This window comes from Schistocerca americana, chromosome 10, assembly GCF_021461395.2.
Source record: "Schistocerca americana isolate TAMUIC-IGC-003095 chromosome 10, iqSchAmer2.1, whole genome shotgun sequence".
Lineage (NCBI taxonomy): Eukaryota > Metazoa > Arthropoda > Insecta > Orthoptera > Acrididae > Schistocerca > Schistocerca americana.
In genome coordinates, this window is record NC_060128.1 from 81,077,509 (window position 1) to 81,104,732 (window position 27,224).

At 41.3% G+C, this 27,224-nt stretch overlaps 1 protein-coding gene across 2 annotated transcripts in view; it reads right to left on the reverse strand.

Annotated features, from left to right (window-relative positions):
• LOC124552486 (cullin-2-like) overlaps nt 1–27,224 on the reverse strand; it is a 155,310-nt gene that overhangs the window by 42,147 nt on the left and 85,939 nt on the right. For both annotated transcript variants that reach the window (XM_047126766.1, XM_047126767.1), the window contains 4 exons: nt 20,895–21,040; nt 8,758–9,003; nt 6,430–6,558; nt 4,604–4,795 (listed from right to left, as the gene is read on the reverse strand). In XM_047126766.1, coding sequence (XP_046982722.1) covers nt 4,604–4,795; nt 6,430–6,558; nt 8,758–9,003; nt 20,895–21,040 — 713 coding nt within the window. The remainder of the gene's footprint in view (nt 1–4,603; nt 4,796–6,429; nt 6,559–8,757; nt 9,004–20,894; nt 21,041–27,224) is intronic.

The following is a 27,224-nucleotide window of genomic DNA, read 5'->3' on the forward strand; positions in this document are numbered from 1 at the left end:
TACCCATGGCTGTTCCCTTTAATTGCTGGTATGTCTGGCCTTCAAAAGTGAAGAAGTTGTGGGTCAGGATGAAGCTGGCTAAGGTAATGAGGAAAGAGGTTTTGGGTAGGGTGGCAGGTGATCGGCGTGAAAGGAAGTGCTCCATTGCAGCGAGGCCCTGGACGTGCGGGATATTTGTGTATAAGGAAGTGGCATCAATGGTTACAAGGATGGTTTCTGGGGGTAACGGATTGGGTAAGGATTCCAGGCGTTCGAGAAAGTGGTTGGTGTCTTTGATGAAGGATGGGAGACTGCACATAATGGGTTGAAGGTGTTGATCTACGTAGGCAGAGATACGTTCTGTGGGGGCTTGGTAACCAGCTACAATGGGACGGCCAGGATGATTGGGTTTGTGAATTTTAGGAAGAAGGTAGAAGGTAGGGGTGCGGGGTGTCGGTGGGGTCAGGAGGTTGATGGAGTCAGGTGAAAGGTTTTGTAGGGGGCCTAGGTTCTGAGGATTCCCTGAAGCTCCGCCTGGACATCAGGAATGGGATTACCTTGGCAAACTTTGTATGTGGTGTTGTCTGAAAGCTGACGCAGTCCCTCAGCCACATACTCCCGACGATCAAGTACCACGGTCGTGGAACCCTTGTCCGCCGGAAGAATGATGATGGACCGGTCAGCCTTCAGATCACGGATAGCCTGGGCTTCAGCAGTGGTGATGTTGGGAGTAGGATTAAGGTTTTTTAAGAAGGATTGGGAGGCAAGGCTGGAAGTCAGAAATTCCTGGAAGGTTTGGAGAGGGTGATTTTGAGGAAGAGGCCCCCTACAAAACCTTTCACCTGACTCCATCAACCTCCTGACCCCACCGACACCCCGCACCCCTACCTTCTACCTTCTTCCTAAAATTCACAAACCCAATCATCCTGGCCGTCCCATTGTAGCTGGTTACCAAGCCCCCACAGAACGTATCTCTGCCTACGTAGATCAACACCTTCAACCCATTATGTGCAGTCTCCCATCCTTCATCAAAGACACCAACCACTTTCTCGAACGCCTGGAATCCTTACCCAATCCGTTACCCCCAGAAACCATCCTTGTAACCATTGATGCCACTTCCTTATACACAAATATCCCGCACGTCCAGGGCCTCGCTGCAATGGAGCACTTCCTTTCACGCCGATCACCTGCCACCCTACCCAAAACCTCTTTCCTCATTACCTTAGCCAGCTTCATCCTGACCCACAACTTCTTCACTTTTGAAGGCCAGACATACCAGCAATTAAAGGGAACAGCCATGGGTACCAGGATGGCCCCTTCGTACGCCAACCTATTCATGGGTCGCTTAGAGGAAGCCTTCTTGGTTACCCAGGCCTGCCAACCCAAAGTTTGGTACAGATTTATTGATGACATCTTCATGATCTGGACTCACAGTGAAGAAGAACTCCAGAATTTCCTCTCCAACCTCAACTCCTTTGGTTCCATCAGATTCACCTGGTCCTACTCCAAATCCCATGCCACTTTCCTTGATGTTGACCTCCACCTGTCCAATGGCCAGCTTCACACGTCCGTCCACATCAAACCCACCAACAAGCAACAGTACCTCCATTACGACAGCTGCCACCCATTCCACATCAAACGGTCCCTTCCCTACAGCCTAGGTCTTCGTGGCAAACGAATCTGCTCCAGTCCGGAATCCCTGAAGCATTACACCAACAACCTGACAACAGCTTTCGCATCCCGCAACTACCCTCCCGACCTGGTACAGAAGCAAATAACCAGAGCAACTTCCTCATCCTCTCAAACCCAGAACCTCCCACAGAAGAACCACAAAAGTGCCCCACTTGTGACAGGATACTTTCCGGGACTGGATCAGATTCTGAATGTGGCTCTCCAGCAGGGATACGACTTCCTAAAATCCTGCCCAGAAATGAGATCCATCCTTCATGAAATCCTCCCCACTCCACCACGAGTGTCTTTCCGCCGTCCACCTAACCTTCGTAACCTCTTAGTTCATCCCTATGAAATCCCCAAACCACCTTCCCTACCCTCTGGCTCCTACCCTTGTAACCGCCCCCGGTGTAAAACCTGTCCCATGCACCCTCCCACCACCACCTACTCCAGTCCTGTAACCCGGAAGGTGTACACGATCAAAGGCAGAGCCACGTGTGAAAGCACCCGCGTGATCTACCAACTGACCTGCCTACACTGTGACGCATTCTATGTGGGAATGACCAGCAACAAACTGTCCATTCGCATGAATGGACACAGGCAGACAGTGTTTGTTGGTAATGAGGATCACCCTGTGGCTAAACATGCCTTGGTGCACGGCCAGCACATCTTGGCACAGTGTTACACCGTCCGGGTTATCTGGATACTTCCCACCAACACCAACCTATCCGAACTCCGGAGATGGGAACTTGCCCTTCAGTATATCCTCTCTTCTCGTCATCCGCCAGGCCTCAATCTCCGCTAATTTCAAGTTGCCGCCACTCATACCTCACCTGTCTTTCAACAACTTCTTTGCCTATACACTTCTGCCTCGACTGACATCTCTGCCCAAACTCTTTGTCTTTAAATACGTCTGCTTGTGTCTGTATGTGTGGATGGATATGTGCGTGTGTGCGAGTGTATACCTGTCCTTTTTTCCCCCTAAGGTAAGTCTTTCCGCTCCCGGGATTGGAATGACTCCTTACCCTCTCCTTTAAAACCCACTTCCTTTCGTCTTCCCCTCTCCTTCCCTCTTTCCTGATGAGGCAACAGTTTGTTGCGAAAGCTTGAATTTTGTGTGTATGTTTGTGTTTGTTTGTGTGTCTGTCGACCTGCCAGCACTTTCATTTGGTAAGTCACATCATCTTTGTTTTTAGATATATATTTCCTACGTGGAATGTTTCCCTCTATTATAACCATATATATATACTTTTTCTTTTTCCTTCCTTCCCCCCCAGAGAGCATGGTTAGGAAGGATCCTAAGAGCATAGTTTAAATTGCAGCAGCTGAATATTTCTGACAAGCTAGATCATAAATTTCATTGCTGTGCACTGAACATTTTGTGGGTTATGTGGCTGAATATGTTTCGTCAAGCATTTTGACTTTTCCACAGAAAAGACAATTACGTATGAAATTGCTCAAGTCACCTCACATATTTTTTAGTGATTATTATACTTTTTGCCATCATAACTGCATAATTTGTAATCTATGAAAGAAATGAAATATGAAAAACTAACCCTGAAACGTGGTCTTCTCTAGCATGTGTTGCCCTGTAAGATATATTACACACAAATGAGCCAGTAAAATTTTAAATACTGGCATAAATGGCTGGTATTATGGCCAAATTTTTCTCTAAGTTGTTGTTTCTCAAAGTGTTTTAAGTTTCAAATAAGTCACACAATCCACGATTTAAGAAATTCATCGCACATTCTCCAGTGCAACATTATTAATTTTGTAAAAAGGAATTTTTTACTTTGAAAGAAACACTGCTCTCAAACCACCATTCACAATACTGCGACCTGTTAGAAATATAAACAGCTGTGACGCCACTCTCATGGAAAGCAGTTTGTTGTTACAAAATAATGCATAGCAAGCGTTTGACATATTTTGCTGTCGACAGATGCTTGTGTAGGCACTGTGTTTTTTTGTTGTAAATGGCACATTTTCGTAGCAACTACAGTTTAATTTTGATGTTATTCTCTCACTTATATTTAATTCCTGCAATATTATCCTGCAGTAGTGGGCTAAAGTAAAGTTCTTTGTTAGAATATCAGTTTTTATCAGTCAAATTTCCCAGAATTCTAAAAAAATTCCTGTGTTTTTCCCAGATTTCCCGGGCCATATACACCCTGTATTACATGGTTACTACATGACTGGTATAAGGATGGGATCCAATCATGTAGTAACCAAGTAATACACGAAAACAATTCAAATGACACAAATACGGCTTTATTCATAAGCCTCTGAATTGTAATGGAAATAAGCCTGTTGTGACTCCATACATAACAAAACAAAAGAATCATACAGAAGGTGCAACATAAGCAATACAGTGAACAACTGACGTGGGTTGTACAAACTATATGAACATAGAGAGGGTGAGTCAGCACTGCTCCGCATGTATATAGTTGTGAGTCACCTGTAGATAGCATGACGGAGACCGTGTCGTGTGCACATTTCCTACAGATGGCCTCTACTGGTCAGCCCATGCTGATACAGTTGGTTGATTTAAGTACACACACGTGGCAATACTTCACTCGGCTTAACACTCGCATGCACTAGTAGCAGGATAAATAGGTTTTGGCTGTAGGACACCATTACTCCAAGAAACTTTCTCCACAGTAAAAAATGGCGAACATAAGCTAAATGTAATTGTAAGCACGAGCAGCCATCCAAAGACAAACCAGATGGTTTGAAACCAGTAGCACCGCTATTTGTTCTTAATAAATAACATTATTAATAATGGTAGGTTCCTGTTTCTACTTTACTTTCAGGATTAACCAGTACTTCTGCACAGCACAGTCCCTTTGTACGTTTTCAACAAAATAGCAAATATGTGACAGTACAAGAACAGAGATATGAGCTGTCAGCTAGTATTGGTTTCAGAGAGGTAGAAGAACTGGATCCTTCAACTTACAACATATGGCTTTTTGAGGTAGCCCAGGCGCACTTCTCCCTGGCACAGGTGGTACAGCCAGGTCAACTTCCTTCCGTTGAACAAGTGGCGGTAGAAGCTCTCGAAGGACTGCAGTCGCTTCTGCAGATCTTCCGGTGGAGCAAATGGCGAGATGGGAGCCGGGTTCAGCGGCCAGGCCCCTGCCTGCAACACCTGTGAAGGAGATTGCAAATGTCATCCATCACCCACTCTGGAAAATGTGACAAATTGATTATTTCTTCAGAAACAAAACGAAACCACATATAGAATATAATTTTGCCTATAAGACAGTGGCTCAATAAGTATCAGCATTTAAGAACAGACTTTGTCGCTGACACAATTTGTCGTTGTAGTGCAGACGTGTGGCAGTCGGTTGTTAGTCTAAACAGACTAGAAGGGGGTGGGGGTGGGGGGAGTAAATCAGCCCCCACCCGCATTCTGTACATCGATGAAAGCAAAAGTGAAACACGGTTACAATATTGCTGAGCTCTTCTGGTGTGTAGTGATACATGAACCCCGGGACAGATCAGAATTAGTCTTTCTCCTCATTTAAAAATAAGAAAAGAAAACAAAGCACTTGAAAGCAATGCCGTGTACACAAAGCATTCAGTAATAACACTAGCAAAATTGCTTGCTGAGGTTGGCAGTGTCATTAAAAAAAAAAAAGTTCAAGCCTAAACCTTTAATGGCATCTTGCACAACCACAAATCGAAACACTTCCACCTAAAACAGGCACATTCAAGTTTCCATATAATACCATTGTGTTCCACCATCTGTTAGCTGTCACTAGAGGTCAGTTTAGATTTGACACCCATTTCAGTATGTTATACTAGAGGTTTTATTGCAAATACAAAAAAGGTGTAGTATTGTTCAGTGATTCACTTTTTGCTTCTACCCAAGAAGATATGTAACAAGTGATAGTGATCCTTCATCATCAGAGACGACAGTTAGATACTGGTTCAACGAATTTAAAATTTGTGAAACATCCACTTTTGATTAACCACCAAAGACAGCTTGCTGATGTGGTTACACAAGAAACCATTCTAAATCCCCGCAACACAAATATCACAGATTGTCAAATGACAGTGGGCAAAGTAGCAGAGGCTGTGAGTGTGTCTATGGAAATATTGCCTGCACTATATGTATCTTGGTGAAATGTTCATTAGTAGGAAGATTCTCCCACCTATACAAAACAAATAACAATGTGTACTACCACCACACCCTTACTTGTGCCAAAATTTACTTGACAAGCCAGAGAGCAAGTCAACAATGTGACAGGGTGAGGCAAGTAGACAGCACACTTAACAAATTGCCTTGCTGAGACAAAAATAATGAGTACTCTCTTAGGAAAAAATGTCACCAATATTCTGATTCAGAACTGATTGTATTCAGTTGCTAAATTCATGGGAACCAATTTATGTCAATGATTTAATTCTGATTAAAATCCTTTAATTTCAAATGTGAAGGTAGTCAGCTTAAAATAATTCTCATATTGATACGGACACACTCATTTACGGCACACGTATAAGTAAAAATTATCATAAGATTTGTGCTCTCTCAACATTTGCAATTACATGTATCCTGTTTCATGAACATGATTCCATGGATAAATAAATAAAATAGAACCCCCTCCTATCTCTCTCTCTCTCTCTCTCTCTTTCTTTCTTTCTTTCTTTCTTACTCACACACACACACACACACACACACACACACACACACCATCACAATCACTACTACAAAAACACAGATTCACATTCCGTGATAAAAAAAAAAGTGGTAATACAGTTTATAAATTCAGAATCAATTACCTGCACTGAAAAGGATGCAGAACCAGGTGCTGGCGGTATTGCATCTTCGAACTTCCGATTCAGATCACTCGACACGGAGACGTCCAAAAACATTCGGTGAAACTTGCTGGTAAATTCACACCCACAGCACTGCAAAAAATACACTGTTACAAAGAACAGTTTGTCAAGTCTTGTAAATGAAATTTATGACAAAATCTTCCTCATAATCTTGCAAACATATAGTAAAACGAATCCAGTTAAAACATTTGGTACTGGGCTGCTCTGCATTATGAATACATATAGTTTCACTCGTTTAAATCAATGGGGAAAGTTAAAAAATTTGTATCGGACAGTGATTAAAACCCAGGTCTCCTGCTTACTACAGAGATATGCTGACCATCAAGCCATCCAGACGCAGTGGTCACAACTGCACAGACTACCCTAGTGTGCCTCCTGTCGATTATGTAAGACAGTTCACACAGCTCTGTCTCACTTCTCTACATCACCAGTAGACACACGAAGACAACTTTGCTATGTCTAACGAAACATCCACTTTCAATAGACATTTATGCTACTCATAAATGCTAGGTCTACTGGGAGAATCTTTACCATACTCTACATGAAAACTACATTGCAGAGTTGTTGCCGGCTGTGACTCTTCAAACCAAAACACACAACGAGCACGCTTGAGACTGGTAAAGGCAGCAATCTTTGATGCAACTGCCATTATTTTTTTGCGGTGTCGCGATTCTGTACTAGTGTACCACATGAGTCAAAACTTGTTCTACTTTCCTTCAAGATGACACCTAACACTAAGTCTGTAAGTCATGTGAATAAGTTCATACGAATTTTTTAATTTGTAAAATTCTTTTTGATACACACAGTATTATTAGTGTCACTGCTAATAGTAACTCTTCAAAACTAAGAATCTGACACTATTGATAAGCCTACTAGACATTAAAATATGAAATTTTTGCTTTACGTTTCATGTACATATCCAATCTGAATGTAAAAATCTCCTTTTCATTGCCGCGTAAATTAGACTGACTGTGTTTCAATAAAATTTTAAATAAGGATGTAATCTAAAAACTGATTGCTCATATATAAACATTAATAATAGTTGTTGGCCCTGATAGCTGAGTGTCAGCAAGACGGATTGCCGTCCTACGGGCCCAGGTTCGATTCCTGGTTGGGTCAGAGATTTTCTCCGCTCAGGGACTCAAGTGTTGTGTTGTCTTCATCATCATTTCATCCCCATCTGGCGCCAATATGGCGTCGAATGTAATAAGACCTGCACCAAGGCGACCAGACCTGCCCTGCAAGGGGCCTCCCAGCCAAACGCTCATTTCCATTTTCCATTAATAATAGTTGTACAAATTAATAACATAAATTGTATTTACGTATACACATAAGCATACATTAATAGTAGATAGACAAATTAATAACAAAAATTGTATTTTTAAAAATTGAAAGATAACAGAAGGACACATTTATAAGTAAGATTTGAAACCACAATCAAAAGTGTATCAACAAAGAACATTAATAAATCATTTGATTCATTTCAAAACAGAATAAAAGATGATGGAAATATTGTAAGGTGGGTTTATTATTTTTACATTTATTCTAACACTATTTTTGTTATTAATTTGTCGGTCTACTTTTAATATACTCTTTTCACACCACTACAACTGTTCAACTATGATGCCTGGTGGCATGTATTTGTAGTTAGTTTTTGAATGCCTGCCTTCAATTAGCATCTATGACAATGACTGTCATTTTGTGTGACAATACTATGTATTAAGGCATTTATTTTTACTCCTGATGTCATGCCTACTTCGTGCTTGTACTTCCATGGCAATTATGTTTCATTTGGCAGATCTTCCTACGATGGGCTAGAAATAAAATATGCCAAAAAGCATAATTTTTAACAAGAAGTTGATTTTCATGACCTAAGACATGCTAAGAGTTTATAAAATGGTCATATGTCTCCTGTGTGATTTTATGACAAAACTTAAGTGAAGGGATAAGTGATAAATAATCTTTGAATTGAACACTAGATCTTTCGTTTTTTAGTCTGGCACTTAACTACACATGTATAAATTCATTTTCATCAGCTGTGACAATGACCAACCCTGCCTCACACCTGTATTGATTTTGGCTTCTTTCAACATTGTCAATTCCGATTACTCCAGTCTGACTCTCATAAAGCAGTCAGCATACCCTACTACACAAATTGATACCACACTGCCTAAAAATAATCTTATCTGATTTCACATTAACAAAAAATCTATAATCTGCTTATAAAAGCAATTTGTACTGTGCTCACTAAGCTACTGCAATGACACTTACCTGCTTCAGCCTGCCAATCATCGCCTCCTCTGCCTCCATTGACAAGCTGTGCTGAAAGATGAGCCTCTTGGCCAGCATGCGCGCGTAGAACTTCTGGAAGACGTCCTTGTCATCGAGATACTTGAAGACGGCTACTGCACGGGCCAGCTGTTCGTCTAACTCAGAGTCCACCGTATTACCCGTCCGGCGGAGTAACGTATCGCAGTGTCGTGCCAAAATCTCTGGAGCGGGACAGGGGGTGTTAGGCTGCAAATAAATTCACACAGTCACTACTGAAACTAGGAGAAAAAAATTCCAAAGAAAATTTCAAGCAAGAAAACAGAAAATATACTAGGAGACATAATGGCTGGCCAATAATCACCTTGAGGTGTGGAAATTTCACAAACACCTAATGCAACAAATTTTAAGTAGCAATAGCGTCCAGGAAAGAATAGGACCAACCAGTTGCTGTTCCTACAGGGTGTATACGTGGACAAGGAAAAAAAAAATTCCTGGATTCTCTTGTTAAAAAAACACTTTTTACATTTTTAAGTGACAGTAAACTTTCCCTCTGTAAAACTTATCAATCCTTTGAAAGAATAAGATTTCATACATCAGTGTACAACTTACAGGCACTTAAGAAAATGAACCCCCTCCCCAGCTGTGGGGGAACGTGGTTTGGAAAGATCTTCGATGTGCTCCAACATGTACGCTGCATATTTTCGTATCGTATATATTCGAGTTCCACCAAACACAGCACCTTAGTTTCTGAAGCATTGAAATTGAGAGTGCGATGTGCTTTTGTAAGCCAGTTATAGCTCATCTCACGTGATCTCGCCAGGCGATGATAGCAGATCTTCAGAGAACAGGGCAAGTGATGTATTCAGCCAATAGCAACATCACTGTTAAGAAGTGTGAACACACAAATAGGAACAGTTAATGGTTTAAATTAATATACATAGTGTAGCTAGAAGAAGAGCTAGGCTTTCACATATAATATTGGTATTTTTTGTACGTTTTACTCTTTAAAATTTTAAATAATGACATAAATGTCTGGTCTTTTGGGTTTGAAATTCTTCTAAGTGGCTGGCCTTCAAAGTATTAAGCTTTAAATAAGAGTCAAACGCTCTACGATTTAAGAAATTCAAAGGGCATTCTCGCAAGTAATGTAATTCATCTTGCATGAAATGAAATTTACTTTGAAAGTAAAGCCTTTCAAACCACCATTTGCAATATTTTACCACGACCTGTTAGAATTCGTTTCAGAAATTGTCAGAGATCACCAGAAAAAAAAGGCGTTACTGCGCATGCGCAACTACGATGACACAGGAAGTCCATATGTTGGTACGTAAATAGCATTAAGACATCTTACATAGCATTAAGAGATCTTACATTACGTCATAAATGAAACAGGACATAAGATGATACTCGGAGAACAACAAAGTGCACATTTGTATGTCCAGATTCTCAAAGATGTAGGCATCAACTTGATATTAAGCTTTTCAGTGTGGTTTTTGGGATGCAAATTTTCTTGGAGTACCAGTTCTGTATTACTTCATGTTTGGTTCTTTATTATGGCATAATGCCATATGTGCCGGATGATGAAAACGTGCATTTGAAACAGTTGAAACTTGCCAACAGTGGGGAATGAAACACTTCATTTCAAATAAATTATCTGCCTCTGTGGAAAAGATTAATAAAATGAAAATTTCTTTAGAAAATCTACAAAAACAACTTCATTGTTCCGCAAGGTGATTAATCTTCTGCCAAAAACGTAGAAGTAAAATAAAATCAGAAAACTGAAACTAAATATATTTTAGCCTTCTGTAATTCATCATCATAAGTTATTTGTGCTCATTGCTGAGTGACGTGACCCCCTGAACCAAGCGTCTCCATCCCAGACAATTGCCAGCTTCTCTTAGTGTCTGCTGAAGAGGTAGACTGGAGATGATCTTGATTTGATCTATCCATCTGCTCGCTGCTCTTCCTCACGGTCTTGTGCCCTCGATCTATCCTTGCGAGATTATTTTATCCAGATTTTCTCCATCTCTTCTCACAATATGGACAAAGAACTGGAGAATTTTTTCAGTGACTTGAGAAGAAAGGCGTTTGGAGATATCGAGTTGTTCATTATTGAACACATTTGTTGTTCTTTCAGTCCATTTTATGCGTAGCATCCTATGCCAGCACCAAAGCTCAAACACATCAATGCGCTGTTTGTCTCTGGCCTTGAGTGTCCATGTTTCACAACCATAAAAGAAGGCAGAAAACACGAGTGTTTCAACTAGCCGGACCTTTGAGCTATTTGTTATTGCTCTGCTCTGCCAGATCTTGGTGAGCTTCTTCAAAGCCACTCAGCCTAGCGTGATCCGTCTTCTTATCTCATCGTCACAGCTTCCCGTGCTGCATATGGTTGACCCAAGACAGATGAAGGAATACACGACTTCCAGTTCCTTTAATCGACCTGCGAGCTGGATCTGTTCTTCTCAATCAATTGTCATGAGTTTGGACTTGCTGAGGTTGATGTCTTATCCATATGATAGACTAATGTCCTTTATTCTTGTTAGCAGCTCAGTAAGTTCATCTTCGCTGTTGGCTAAAGCACAGTGTCATCAGCAAAATGGAGGTTGTTGATAGTTCTCCCACCAATTGAGATGCCTTTGGTCCATCGAGAGCTTTCCTAATGACATGCTCTGCATAGATGTTGTACAGTTGTTGGGATAGGACACAACCCTGTCTCACACCTTTTGATACTCTGAAGGAATCAAACGAGCCAGCACTTGTCTTTACAACTGTGAAGTGGTTATTGTACAGACTTTTGATCAATGCTGTCAAGTGGGGTGGGACACCGAACTCTGAAAGCACCTGCCACAACTTTTCCCAGACAACAGAGTCAAAGGCTTTCATATAGTCAAGGAAGCAGATGAAAACAGGAACACAGAACTCTCATGATTTTTCTATTATTTGTCTTATGTTGAGGATCTATTCACGAGTTCCTTTCCCTTCAACAAAATCTGCTTGTTCCGTGGATATGTGAGGCTGAATGTAAAGCTTCAAACATTGGTTCAGGATGTAGAACAAAATTTTACTTGTATTGGATATGAGGGCAATAGTTTGGTAGTTGGAGCAGTTCCTGATAAACCTCTTCTTGTGTAACGGGATGAAGAGAGACTTTGACCAGTCATCCGGCTACTCCCTAGTTTCCCACAATTTTACACAATGAATGCAGCACATCAATACCTTCCTGTCCCATTTCTTTGATCATTTCTCCAGATATACCGTCTACATCAGGGGCTTTAATGAGTCTCCAAATGTTGAACTGCTTTCTCTATTTCACTGCGTAAAATTGTAAGTTCCAAAGTAAGTTGCTCAACTGCTTGATTGTCCGTACTGTTGTTAATTCCAGAGTAATTACGCGAATGTATTTTAATTCACTTGATAGCTCCCGGCCACAGAATTATATTTTGTTATTATTTGAAGTGACAGCTGTAAATGAGGAGGAAACAGCAAAATCACTAAAAGTAAAAACAAGTCATGTGGAAAATACTCCTCCCTCCCCACAACAACACAGACTGCTCCGTGCATCTGACAGCTTGGGCACGCCAGAAAAATTTTTCTGGGTGGCATCCGGCTGGTTATTGCTACTGCCGATACAGCAAACAGCCACACTTCAAGTAGCCAAAAGCGGCACACGGTACTGCTCATACACAACATAACTGCGCATGCCTACAAACCCGATGGCAACTGTTCAAACGAACCTAATGTGAACAGTTGTGACGTCACGCTCACTGGAAGCAGTTTGTTCTATTGAAGAATTGCACAGTCTTCGTCCTAAAGCCTTTGAGACGCAGTACTGTCTGCCAATAGAGGGCTCCGGAATGCAGCATTTAATTCAGCAGTGAGTAATGTAACTATGTCAGTTGTATGGGAAAGAGTGTGCTCTATAATGCTTCAAATTTGAAGGGTCATCCACACATGGGGCATCACCACCTTCAGCACTAAAATGCCAGATCACACACAGGCGCTGCAAAATCTGCAACAATCTGACGCCTCGGGTTCACTGTCATCGATCGTCATCCATAGACGGACTTCATTTTGATAAGTGATGAAGCAAGCAGAGGTGAAGTTGTGGCTCCACCAACAACGTCAAACGTTCTACAATGAAGGTGTCCACAAACCTGTTTCTCATGGGACAGGAATGTGTTTGTCGTCAGGGTGACTACGTTGAGAAAAAATATGTAGACATGAAGAATAAAGATGCAGAATGTTAACAACATTTGTCTTATTCAAAAAGCCTTATGAGTTTTCAAATAAAAAAATTCACAGGTATTACTTTTCAGCATGCCGTCATATTAGTGGTATGGAACTTAAAGACAAAGTCAGAATATGTACCATGGCTAAAATATTAACTTTTAATATAAGAACAAAACTGAAGATGAAAGCAAAAACGTCTCTTTGTAAAATAATGGTTCTCTTACAGTGAATGACAGTGTTGGACTTGTTCTTTCCCAATCGGGACAACATCTGATTCTTTTCTGATCGCATCTGCCTGGCTCTTATATCATCTGAAAGGTAGGTGCACAAATGAACACAGAAGAATTTTCTGCCTCATCGACACACTGCAACCGGATGTGGAGCACGATGCAAGCCAATTCATGGGGACTTACTTTGATAAGTGCTTGATTGCTATTAACACTGTAATGTTCAGGGTGTCTGACAAGCCCTCACAACCCTTATGACTTAGTACAATTCGAGAAATAAATGGTTCTACTATTGGTATCTCTTTTTTGAAGCTGACAAAAAGCATTGTTGTACTGTTTTGTTTCATTTCATTAGTGCATTGGTGCAGTTGTGAAGCCAAAGCAGACACAAGCACAGCATGATGAGAGTGTGAGTGTGGTTGTGTTTTTTTTTTGCCAGAACAGGCCAAGCAGTGGCCATAACAAAATGTAAAGCAAATGTGTATTTCCACCGCTTGATCGATTGTACAGTCTCCTATAGAACCACTCGCAAAAGATCTGCTGAAATCATGTAGTGCAGTCGACAGAGCATGACCACATTATAAAAGATTTGGAACTGACAGGATTTTGACTCATGTTTGTGAATGAATTATATGGCAACAGCATGGGGCAGCATTGCAACCTGCCATGCTTTGTTTGCACGATTCCAATTGCCCTGTCTCACTAGAGTGTGTTATTTTCAGACAAATGTGTGATATATGGAAGCTTATATTTGAGGAACATGGTTTTGTGGTCTAATGAAAATTCTCATCACGTACAAGAGTTGAGAGGGAACCCATCTCCTGTTACAATATGGACCACTGTGTTATCACGATACCTGCTGTCTTTGCACAGGCTTGAGCAGAGATGTCGTAACTCGCGGTCCTATCATCTGAGTTGAGATAAAGAAAGCTTGTGCAGTAAATTTAAAATTACTAATACATATAGTGTATTAAGTGAGCGCTTTCAGTTATTTATTTTATCAATAGTATGCTACAATTACACAACTGTCTTTCCTTAACAAGCTATTTTGTTTTATGCCAGTATTCCTTCATTCTCTAAGTCACTATTGCCCAATCTTAAGTATCTCTGTTATTCTGCAATTTTTTCTGATTCATTCTTTCAATGTGTCCAGAAATAATTGGCTATCTTCTCCTTCTTAGGTTTTCAAACTTTTCATAGAATCTTTTAATTGATCTTAAATGAAAGGTAAACACATCTGCTATCACTATATGCAGCCTCAGGATCTTCCCTATAAATTTCTTCTCTTTTTTCTCTATTCCTGAGAGTTTTTTTTCTGGCACTCTCCTCTGCTGTATATAAGCATTCAGCATTATGCATGGTACTTTAGTATCTGAGAATTGCATGGCAACATAGAGATTTGGATCTTTACGTGTGCTGATCCAGTCTGAATGCTACTTCCATTGTCCTAGCTATTTCTTCGAGAGTTGCCTTCTCGTCAACGTTCAGGATGAGAATCTCACCTGGGTGCCTGAACTTCTGTATTCTTCTGATGTCACCATACATTGTAACAAAATAATGGAAATCAGAGCTCCCGTAGAAAGATTAAAGTGTTCATCTTTCTCACACCCTGTTAGTGTGTGGAATGGTAGAGAAATAGTGTGAAAGTGTTAGATTAACCCTCTGCCAACCACTTAAGTACTCATGAAGATGTAGATGAGCACTGTCTTCCAAAAATAAATTTACAGTGCTGTCTTCTCCGCTGTTTCTTTTAGGTCTTCTATTTGGCTGCAATGTTCAGATTTTGCTTGAAAAATACTAGATCAGCTGCGAACTTGAGGCATTTGAATTTAATATCAATCTTTTGATAACTGAATCTGATTCTGTCTGGGATGTTATGTCAAATCATTTTTTTTTCACCTCTCTCAGATTACCTTCTGCAGGATACAGTTAAATAGAATTGTTGAGCAGCCAACTCCTCGAATCACTCCTGTGATTCATATAAACTAAACTCCGTACGAACAGGCCTTGATGGCCCAACAGTGCTGAATGACTGCCATGTTATCCTCAGCCCACGGGCTTCACTGGATGCAGATATGGAGGGGTACGACGTCAGCACACGCTCTCCCAGCTGATGTCAATTTTCGTGACCAGAGTCGTGATTTCCCATCGAGCAGCTCCTCAATTGGCGTCACAAGAGCCGGGTTCACCCTGCTCGCCATCAGTGCTCGGCAGATCGGACAGTCGCCCATCTGAGTGCTTAACTTCGGTAATCTGACTGGAACTGGTGTTATCACTGTGGCACTGTGTTTATATAGCTCTCCTAAAAATTTAACTTGAGATTGTGTGTTCATTAATGTTGTGCAAGTCCTCTTGTCTAGCCATCTATTACAATTTCTCTCAGCACTTTCATAAGCTTGTCTCAGTCTATGGAATTACACACCTACTTAAAATCAATAAATGTCTTGATTACCTTCTTATCTATTGATAGCATTTTGGTTTTGATCAAGGTGCTGATGGTGCAAATCTATTACGTGCACAAGTGTCCCTGCTTGGTACTCTCCTAGTTCCTGATTTCTGTCACACTGTTCTATCCTGTAATGTTTTGTATAGTATGGAATGAGTGGGATGTCTCTGTTGTTGTTGAAATTTGTTTTGTCCCATTTCTTGTATAATGGGTGACCGATTGCATCTTTCCAGGCATCAAATGTTTGTCCAGAGAGAGTGTAAGTTTCACTAGAATTACTACCTACTTTTTGAGATATTTATGTTTATCTATTTATTTTATGCCAGGGATGGAAAGACATTACAAAGGTGTAATTTGATGCACAATTGCCAAATCTGAACTTAATGTTCTCAGGTGTCCTTTATGTAAGTCGATAGTGACCATTATCAGTTCAGATATCTCACAGCTTTGAAATTACCCATAGATACACACACAAAAGGGCTCACTGTTTTTCCAGCTATTTTCAAATGAATGTAACACCTGTCCCAGCTTCCCTAGTAAAAAGGGATGCAACAGTGGAATCTCAGCAGAAAGCATGTGTGGACTGATACAAGATGCATCCCCGCAAAATTCTTTTACTGACAAAAGAAAGGCATATATTTCAGAGACTTTGAAAATGTGTACGTTGCACTTGTGTGTGTGTGTGTGTGTGTGTGTGTGTGTGTGTGTGTGTGTTTGTGTGTTTGTTTGAGTGTGTGTCGTGTATTTTCGACAAAGGCCTTGTTGGCTGAAAGCTTATTTATGACAGTATTTTTACTGTGCCTATCCGCGACTTAGCATCTCCACTACATGGTGAGTAGCAATTTTCCTTTTCATAATATTGTTACAATCAAACCTGGATTTTCCATTGTTTGAAAAAATGTTTAGTAACACAATGTAACATGCACAACAAACAGTCACTAGCAAGATGAAATTAATACTGTTGGTGTTCGAAATTACTAATGAAGAATTTCCATTTAAAGGTACTACTTCACTGCCTGAGTGGCTGTAAGTGACAAGCTGAAAACGCTTACCACATTGGCAATACCACTCAGTTTGTTATTAGACTCTGTAAAAAGAGCATGCACATGAGTTTACTATACGCACTTTTACACAATTGTAGTTATTTAGCAGGCAGAGGAAAAATTTATTGCTGTTATGCAAGCACAGGGTTGCTAAATGTTTCCCCAAAAGAAATTCCCTGATATCTCCCTGATTTCCAGGCAAGTTTTAGCAGTTTTCCTGACAAATCTTGAGATCTCAAGCATAAGTAAAGACATAAGTTGACAAAAAAAATGTAGAGACTTCCGTATTTCTCCCCAGCGTTATCAAAAATCTTCAGTACTAACATCAACATCTTTTGTAATGAACTGTTTTTAGATGGAGAAAGCAAGCCTAACTGAATATGTGAGCCAGTAAGACCACTGTCATTATTTTATTTCAATAAAATGAAACACGTCTGGTTACAAAAATACGCATTTCCTTGGAGTCACAAGACAGATTTAAAATACCTTCACTGATTTCAGAAATAGCCGCAAAAAAAAATTCGGCTTCTTGAAAGAAGTGTGTAAGACAGGGAAGAGTAGTGTAAACCAACGCTATAGGTGTTGTTGTTGTTGTGGTCTTCAGTCCTGAGACTGGTTTGATGCAGCTCTCCATGCTACTCTATCCTGTGCAAGCTTTTTCATCTCCCAGTACCTACTGCAACCTACATCCTTCTGAATCTGCTTAGTGTATTCATCTCTTGGTCTCCCTCTACGATTTTTACCCTCCACGCTGCCCTCCAATACTAAATTGGTGATCCCTTGATGCCTCAGAACATGTCCTACCAACCGATCCCTTCTTCTGGTCAGGTTGTGCCACAAACTTCTCTTCTCCCCAATCCTATTCAATACTTCCTCATTAGTTATGTGATCTACCCATCTAATCTTCAGCATTCTTCTGTAGCACCACATTTCGAAAGCTTCTATTCTCTTCTCGTCCAAACTAGTTATCGTCCATGTTTCACTTCCATACATGGCTACACTCCATACGAATACTTTCAGAAATGACTTCCTGACACTTAAATCAATACTGGATGTTAACAAATTTCTCTTCTTCAGAAACGCTTTCCTTGCCATTGCCAGCCTACATTTTATATCCTCTCTACTTCGACCATCATCAGTTATTTTGCTCCCCAAATAGCAAAACTCCTTTACTACTTTAAGTGCCTCATTTCCTAATCTAATTCCCTCAGCATCCCCCGACTTAATTAGACTACATTCCATTATCCTTGTTTTGCTTTTGTTGATGTTCATCTTATATCCTCCTTTCAAGACACTGTCCATTCCATTCAACTGCTCTTCCAAGTCCTTTGCTGTCTCTGACAGAATTACAATGTCATCGGCGAACCTCAAAGTTTTTATTTCTTCTCCATGAATTTTAATACCTACTCCGAATTTTTCTTTTGTTTCCTTTACTGCTTGCTCAATATACAGATTGAACAACATCGGGGAGAGGCTACAACCCTGTCTTACTCCCTTCCCAACCACTGCTTCCCTTTCATGTCCCTCGACTCTTATAACTGCCATCTGGTTTCTGTACAAATTGTAAATAGCCTTTCGCTCCCTGTATTTTACCCCTGCCACCTTTAGAATTTGAAAGAGAGTATTCCAGTCAACATTGTCAAAAGCTTTCTCTAAGTCCACAAATGCTAGAAACGTAGGTTTGCCTTTCCTTAATCTTTCTTCTAAGATAAGTCGTAAGGTCAGTATTGCCTCACGTGTTCCAGTGTTTCTACGGAATCCAAACTGATCTTCCCCGAGGTTGGCTTCTACTAGTTTTTCCATTCGTCTGTAAAGAATTCGTGTTAGTATTTTGCAGCTGTGACTTATTAAGCTGATAGTTCGGTAATTTTCACATCTGTCAACACCTGCTTTCTTTGGGATTGGAATTATTATATTCTTCTTGAAGTCTGAGGGTATTTCGCCTGTTTCATACATCTTGCTCACCAGATGGAAGAGTTTTGTCAGGACTGGCTCTCCCATGGCCGTCAGTAGTTCCAATGGAATATTGTCTACTCCGGGGGCCTTGTTTCGACTCAAGTCTTTCAGTGCTCTGTCAAACTCTTCACGCAGTACCATATCTCCCATTTCATCTTCATCTACATCCTCTTCCATTTCCATAATATTGTCCTCAAGTACATCGCTCTTGTATAGACCCTCTATATACTCCTTCCACCTTTCTGCTTTCCCTTCTTTGCTTAGAACTGGGTTTCCATCTGAGCTCTTGATATTCATACAAGTCGTTCTCTTATCTCCAAAGGTCTCTTTAATTTTCCTGTAGGCAGTATCTATCTTACCCCTAGTGAGATAGGCCTCTACATCCTTACATTTGTCCTCTAGCCATCCCTGCTTAGCCATACGCTATAGGTGACCACCAATAAAATGTTGGTTCTACTACATTCGTTATTGCCGATTTTTAGTTACTGTGTTAAGTCTATTATTTTACAAGTATTGTGTGATTTTTCTTTTGAGAAATATACGAGTACATGGTGTACAAACCACCAGCGACTGCTACAATTTTCTGCTTCTTAATTGTCCATACTTTCTAATACAATGCTTTCAAAGTGATAACATCTACTAGAATAAATAAAATGCCGATAAAATGCTGCACTGTACAATGTACTTGCGGTGAGACAACTGCAATTCCTGAAATCCATCGCCCGTGACCTCTGGCCTGCCAAGGAGCACCGCAGGCCTGGGTCCTCGGATAAACCACAAAAATCTATTGCATTATGCCACACAACAGACCTGGCCTGCAGGCAGATTGGTGAGACTAGATCTGATGACGAGGGCTTTAGATAGGTAGGCCAGATCTGTTGGAGATATGTGCAGGAATGGCCTGCGGTTTTGGCCCGACGTGGAAGTCCACTCGTGTGGCCAGCTATTCACGTGTCAAAGGCACCGTGTCGATGAAATTAGACCACGGTGATCAATCTGTGCAACAGATAACTTGCACAAATACTCTAAGAATCAATACTAATGAGGATACACAGCAACTCACCATAAGGACGATCGCTGAGTCGCAGACAGGCAGTTAGAAAAGACAATCACACCTTCACAACTAAATTTTCAGCCATTGCCTTTGTCGGAAAACGAGAGCATACACACATTCACACAGTCACAACTCGTGTACACACGACTGCTGTCTCCGGCTCCCGTGTTAACAATCTCCGAGAATCAAATCCAAACGAACCACGTCTTCCTGCCTCTCGTCGGCAGCTGCTACACAGGAAGTGGTGGCAGCACTGATTGGAAGCTGAGAGGAATGGTAGGAATGGGAGAAGCAGTAAGAGTGAGGGAGCAGGGAAGCGGCGTACACACTCAGCTGCACCCACCCAGCGACAATGCACGACATCTCAGTAAACAAACCATTTCATCTACTGAGACAAAAAACAAGATTTTTCCAGTGATTTTTTTTTTTTCCAAATTTGCCAGACTTTTTCCTGATTTCCCTGACACGTTTGAAATTCCCTGACATTCCATGATTTCCAGAATTTGTGGCAACCCTGAAACTACATATAGCTGTAACAGTATATTCCAAAAACTTACATGCATTATCCACAGCAAACACATTTTTGAAATTTTTATACTCCTGGTGATAATAAACAGATATTCTACCAGTAACTCATTATCATAAAATCTTCTCTTCAACATTATAACTGAAACAAGATATGATGCGCAAAGTAAATACCACACTTCTCAGTCACAATGAGACTACCAGACTGCTCCTTCAATAGTCAAACTGAAGCAGTAGAGAAAGCAAATTAGTAATGTCACCACTGTCATCTGTGAGCAGTTCCAAAGACAACTGGTTCACTTCTCTGGCTGACAACAGTTGTCAACTGAAAGATGTCACTACTAACTGTCGCAGTCCATAATTGCAGCAAAACAGTGCATTTAGAGGTCATATTTTGTATTTGTTCACCTCATTCAAGGGCTTGGTAGATGCATTTTTTGTGCACATTTCACATACTGCAGCACATATTTCCACAATTTCTGTGCATAGTTCTAGCAATTTTGGTGTGTAATGGCATGCATATTTTAATTACTTTCAGTGCATCAATATGCCATCTGGTAATGACGCATTTTATTTCACTTTCTTATCATAAGTGTTCTGTTTCAGAGAAGAATGTATGTTCCATATAGTGGGAAGCAGCCACACGACATTACCTGCAGGCGGTGGTTGACGACACGTGACACGGCTCGATCCAGGGCGGCAGTAAACGAGCTGTCACCCAGGAACGCATCAATCACCAGGTCGTGGTACCGCTCCAAGATATTCAGCACGTTACTCACAAAGTCAGCAGGTGCTGGTGCTGTAACACAAGTTCCAGATTTAAAATTGCAATTCAGATTCATTGAAGACTGCCATATCAACTCTACAACAGGTATTTACAAAATATTTTGATTTGAGTCAATAATCATAATACTCATCTGGGCAGCAAAACATATTCCTTTGTAAGTGTATGTCATTCCCGTGTTAATAATAATATTTTTTTAAAACTTACTAGGGATTTAGAAGGACTCTTCCAAAAGTGCGATGTTTGCTACTAATGCAAGTATACAAATGAATAGCCATAACACATCCGTACCAGATACAGCAAGATGCGTAATGGAAGAAGCTTACAGCTCGTTCGCAGCAAACAGCTTAACCCTTAATCTTAACATTCATGTTACGTAATTAAAAATAAAACAAAGCACCTTACAGGTACATGAAGCACAAATCAACGCACACACACTAAATTAAACTACCTGTGAAATTCCCAAGCATCAAGATACTAACACAGGGTAGCCATACAGTCTGAGGCGCCTCGTCATCACGGTTTGCGCGGCTTCCCCTGTCGGAGGTTCGAGTCCTCCCTCGGGCATGGGTGTGTGTGTGTGTGTGTGTGTGTGTGTGTGTGTGTGTGTGTGTGTTGTCCTTAGTGTAAGTTAGATTAAGTAGTGTGTAAGCTTAGGGGCAGATGACCTCAGCAGTTTGGTCCCACAGGAACTTACCACAAATTTCCAATTTCCATCAAGATATATAATAAAATAATGTAGATCAACACACAAATGATGATATGATATTATTGTCATTGTGGTTTCAATCTGAAGACCAGTTTAACACAGCTCTTAACTTCTGTCTATTCTGTGTAAGCCTCTTCATCTTTGTATGACTATTGACCCTAGATCCACTTGAACTTCCAAGCTATATTTCAAGTTTTGGTCTTCCTCCATAATTTTTGTCTCTTGTGTCACAGATCTCTTTTCTAAACAATTAGATTCAGTCATCATTTCATTAGTTATTTGTTCTACCCACCTAATCCTCACTATTTTTCTGCAGCATCACATCTCAAAAGCTTCTATTCTCTTCTTTCTCGTACTGTTTATTGTGCACATTTAATTTTACTTTGGTCTGTGGGGCGCTCAACTGTGTGGTTTTCAGTGCTTAATTTCTATGTATGGCTACACTCCAGACAAATTTTTTCAGAAAAGGCTTCCTAGCACACAAATTTACATCCAATGTAAACAAAATTCTCTTCCCAGAAATGCTTTTGTCGCTACTGACAATATGAATTTTATATCCTCTTCATTTTCACAAATCATCAGTTATTTTACTACCCATATAGCAAAAGTCACCAATTATTTTTCATATCTCATTTCCTGCTTTAATTCCTCATTTAATATAGCTATGTCACATAATCCTTGTTTCACTTTTTTTAAGTTCCTCTTATAACATCTTACAAGACACTACCCACTGCTCTCGGGCTTCTCCACATCCTTGCTGTCTGTGCTAGGGTTACAATGTCATCAGCAAACCTCAAAGTTATTATTTCTTCTACCTGAATTTTAAAACATTTCCAAATTTCTCCTTGGTTTCCTTTACTACTTGCTCAATGTGCAGAATGAGCCAAAACCATCTCTCTCCATTCTCAATCACTGCTTCCCTTTAATCTCTTGTAACTGTTGTAACTGCAGCCTGGGTTCTGTAGATACCCTTTCACCTCCAGTGTTTTCCCTCTCCTACTAAGGCTACAAATGTAGGTTTGCATTTCTTCAGTCTTTCTTTCATGATAAGTAGTAGTGACATTATTGCCTCACATACGCCCAAATTTCTCTGGAACCCAAACTGCCCTTCCCTGGGGTTGGCTTCTGACAGTTTCTCCATTATTTGAAAATAATTCATAGTAGTATTTTGCAACTTGTTAAACTGATTTTGGAGCAACATTCACGCCTGTCAACATCTGCCTGATTTGGAACTGAGATTATTAATTCTACTTGAAATCTGAGGGTATTTCGCTTGCCTCACGTCTTGAGTATTAGGTATACTGTATTATCATGACTGGCTCTCCCACAGACCTCAATCATTCTGAAGGAAAGGCATCCACTGCAGAGGCCTAGTTTCAATTTACATGTTTCAGTGCTCTGCCAAGTTCTTTGTACAGTATCTCAGCTACCATCTCTTCTTCATTTACTTTCTCTTCCCTTTCTATAGAATTGTCTTCTAGTTCTTTCCCACTGTATTGTCTAACTCCTGCCACCTTTCCCTTCTTTGCTCAGCATTGGCTTCGCATTTCAGTCCCTAGCATTCGCAAAGCTGATCGTCTGTCCCTGATTTTCCTACAGGTGACACCGACCTTTCTCCTAGCCAGGCATGCCAAGCATGCAGCTTTGCATTTGTCCTCTAGCCACTCCTGTTTTGCTACTATGTACCAAACTCATTTCCTAGATGTCTGTGTTCCCTTCTACCTGCTTCATTTGCAATACTTTTATATTTCTCCCTTATTCAACAAACTTAAAAATAAAATATTGATCATAGGATTTCTGTACATGGCCTTTTACACTCCTGGAAATGGAAAAAAGAACACATTGACACCGGTGTGTCAGACCCACCATACTTGCTACGGACACTGCGAGAGGGCTGTACAAGCAATGACCACACGCACGGCACAGCGGACACACCAGGAACCGCGGTGTTGGCCGTCAAATGGCGCTAGCTGCGCAGCATTTGTGCACCGCCGCCGTCAGTGTCAGCCAGTTTGCCGTGGCATACGGAGCTCCATCGCAGTCTTTAACACTGGTAGCATGCCGCGACAGCGTGGACGTGAACCGTATGTGCAGTTGACGGACTTTGAGCGAGGGCGTATAGTGGACATGCGGGAGGCCGGGTGGACGTACCGCTGAATTGCTCAACACGTGGGGCGTGAGGTCTCCACAGTACATCGATGCTGTCGCCAGTGGCCGGCGGAAGGTGCACGTGCCCGTCGACCTGGGACCGGACCGCAGCGACGCACGGATGCACGCCAAGACCGTAGGATCCTACGCAGTGCCGTAGGGGACCGCACCGCCACTTCCCAGCAAATTAGGGACACTGTTGCTCCTGGGGTATCGGCGAGGACCATTCGCAACCGTCTCCATGAAGCTGGGCTACGGTCCTGCACACCGTTAGGCCGTCTTCCGCTCACGCCCCAACATCGTGCAGCCCGCCTCCAGTGGTCTCGCGACAGGCGTGAATGGAGGGACGAATGGAGACGTGTCGTCTTCAGCGATGAGAGTCGCTTCTGCCTTGGTGCCAATGATGGTCGTATGCGTGTTTGGCTCCGTGCAGGTGAGCGCCACAATCAGGACTGCATACGACCGAGGCACACAGGGCCAACACCCGGCATCATGGTGTGGGGAGCGATCTCCTACACTGGCCGTACACCACTGGTGATCGTCGAGGGGACACTGAATAGTGCACGGTACATCCAAACCGTCATCGAACCCATCGTTCTACCATTCCTAGACCGGCAAGGGAACTTGCTGTTCCAACAGGACAATGCACGTCCGCATGTATCCCGTGCCACCCAACGTGCTCTAGAAGGTGTAAGTCAACTACCCTGGCCAGCAAGATCTCCGGATCTGTCCCCCATTGAGCATGTTTGGGACTGGATGAAGCGTCGTCTCACGCGGTCTGCACGTCCAGCACGAACGCTGGTCCAACTGAGGCGCCAGGTGGAAATGGCATGGCAAGCCGTTCCACAGGACTACATCCAGCATCTCTACGATCGTCTCCATGGGAGAATAGCAGCCTGCATTGCTGCGAAAGGTGGATATACACTGTACTAGTGCCGACATTGTGCATGCTCTGTTGCCTGTGTCTATGTGCCTGTGGTTCTGTCAGTGTGATCATGTGATGTATCTGACCCCAGGAATGTGTCAATAAAGTTTCCCCTTCCTGGGACAATGAATTCACGGTGTTCTTATTTCAATTTCCAGGAGTGTATTTTTTATCATAGGATTTCTGTACTTGGCCTTGTCTTTTTGCCTACTTGATCCTGTACTGCCTTCTCTATTTCATTTCTCAATGCTGCCTGTTCACTTTGTATTTCATTCCAGTTTCCGTCAATCAGTACCAAATGCTCCCTATGAAACTCTCAACAACCTATAACTTAGATGGATAGATAAAAAAAACTACTCACCTGCGGAAGCAGAGAATACACATGTACAGACAACATATTTAAATTTGCAAGCTTTCAAAATTATTGGCTCCCCCTTCTGGCAGGAGGGCTGAAGGGGAAAGAAGAGGGGTGGAGGAAAATGACTGGTGCAGTTTAGGAAATAGAGATAATTTGGTAAGGTTGCCAAAAAAGCTGGGTCAGGGGAGGTTTACCAGATGGGATGAGAAGGAAAGCCTGATTGTAGGGGACAACACTGCTTGGTGAATAGATTTTTTATCTATTTAATTACATTGGAATGTAGATGAAGATGAAATGGGAGATATGATACTGCGTGAAGAGTTTGACAGAGCACTGAAACACCTAAGTTGAAACAAGGCCCAAGAGTAGACAACATTCGACTAGAACTACTGACAGCCAATGGGAGAGCCAGACCTAACAAAACTCTACCATCTAGTGAGCAAGATGTATGAGACAGACAAAATACCCTCAGACTTCAAGAAGAATATACTAATTCCAATGCCAAAGAAAGCTGGTGTTGATAGATGTGAAAATTATCATACTATCAGTTTAATAAGCCACGGCTGCAAAATACCAACACGAATTCTTTACAGACGAATCGAAAAACTGGTAGAAGCCGACCTCGGGGAAGATCAGTTTGGATTCCATAGAAATGTTGAAAAACGTGAGGCAATACTGACCCTACAACTTATCTTAGAAAATAGATTATGGAAAGACAAACCTACATTTCTAGCATTTGTAGACTGAGAGAAACCTTTTGACAATGTTGACTGGAATACTCTCTTTCAAATTCTGAGGGTGGCAGGAGTAAAATACAGGGAGCGAAAGGCTATTTACAATTTGTACAGAAACCAGATGGCAGTTATAAGAGTCGAGGGACATGAAAGGGAAGCAGTGGTTGGGAAGGGAGTGAGACAGGGTTGTAGCCTCTCCCCGATGTTATTCTATCTGTATATTGGGCAAGCAATAAAGGAAACAAAAGAAAAGTTCAGAGTAGATATTAAAATCCATGGAGAAGAAATAAAAACTTTCAGGTTCGCCGATGACATTGTAATTCTGTCAGAGGCAGCAAAGGACTTGGAAGAGCAGTTGAAGGGAATGGACAGTGTCTTTAACGGAGGATATATGATGAACATCAACAAAAGCAAAATGAGGATAATGGAATGTAGTCGAGTTAACTCGAGCGATGCTGAGGGAATTAGATTAGGGAATGAGACACTTAAAAGTAGTAAATGTGTTTTGCTATTTGGGGAGCAAAATAACTGATAATGCTCGAAGTAGAGACGATATCAAATGTAGAGTGGCAATGGCAAGGAAAGCGTTTCTGAAGAAGAGAAATTTGTTAACACCGAGTATAGATTTAAGTGTCAGGAAGTCTTTTCTGAAAGTATTTGTATGGAGTGTAGCCATGTATGGAAGTGAAACATGGACAATAAATAGTTTAGACAAGAAGAAAATAGAAGCTTTCGAAATGTGGCGCTACAGAAGAATGCTGAAGGTTAGATGGGTAGATCATATAACTAATGAGGGGGTATTAAATAGAATTGGGGAGAAGAGAAATTTGTGGCACAACTTGACTAGAAGAAGGGATCGGTTGGTAGGACATAATCTGAGGCATCCAGGGATCACTAATTTAGTATTGGAGGGCAGCATGGAGGGTAAAATTCAAAGAGGAAGACAAAGAGATGAATACACTAAACAGATTCAGAAGGATGTAGGTTGCAGTAGGTACTGGGAGATGAAGAAGCTTGCACAGGATAGAGTAACATGGAGAGCTGCATCAAACCAGTCTCTGGACTGAAGACTACACAAAAACAATTACATTACATTTTCAAAGCTTTGTTATTTTTGATGATATCCCAACAACCTATGACCCTTTTAATTTATCCAGGTCCCATCTCTGTAACTGGTTTCTTAACTGTTATTTCTTCAGTTCAGATACAATAAATTACAGTCAGAGTCAACATCTACTTCTGGAAATAAACCCTTCTAAAGTTTCCATTCAGATAAGACAGTTCAAGTTTAGTATGTGTGTAACAAGAGGAGCAGATACAGAACA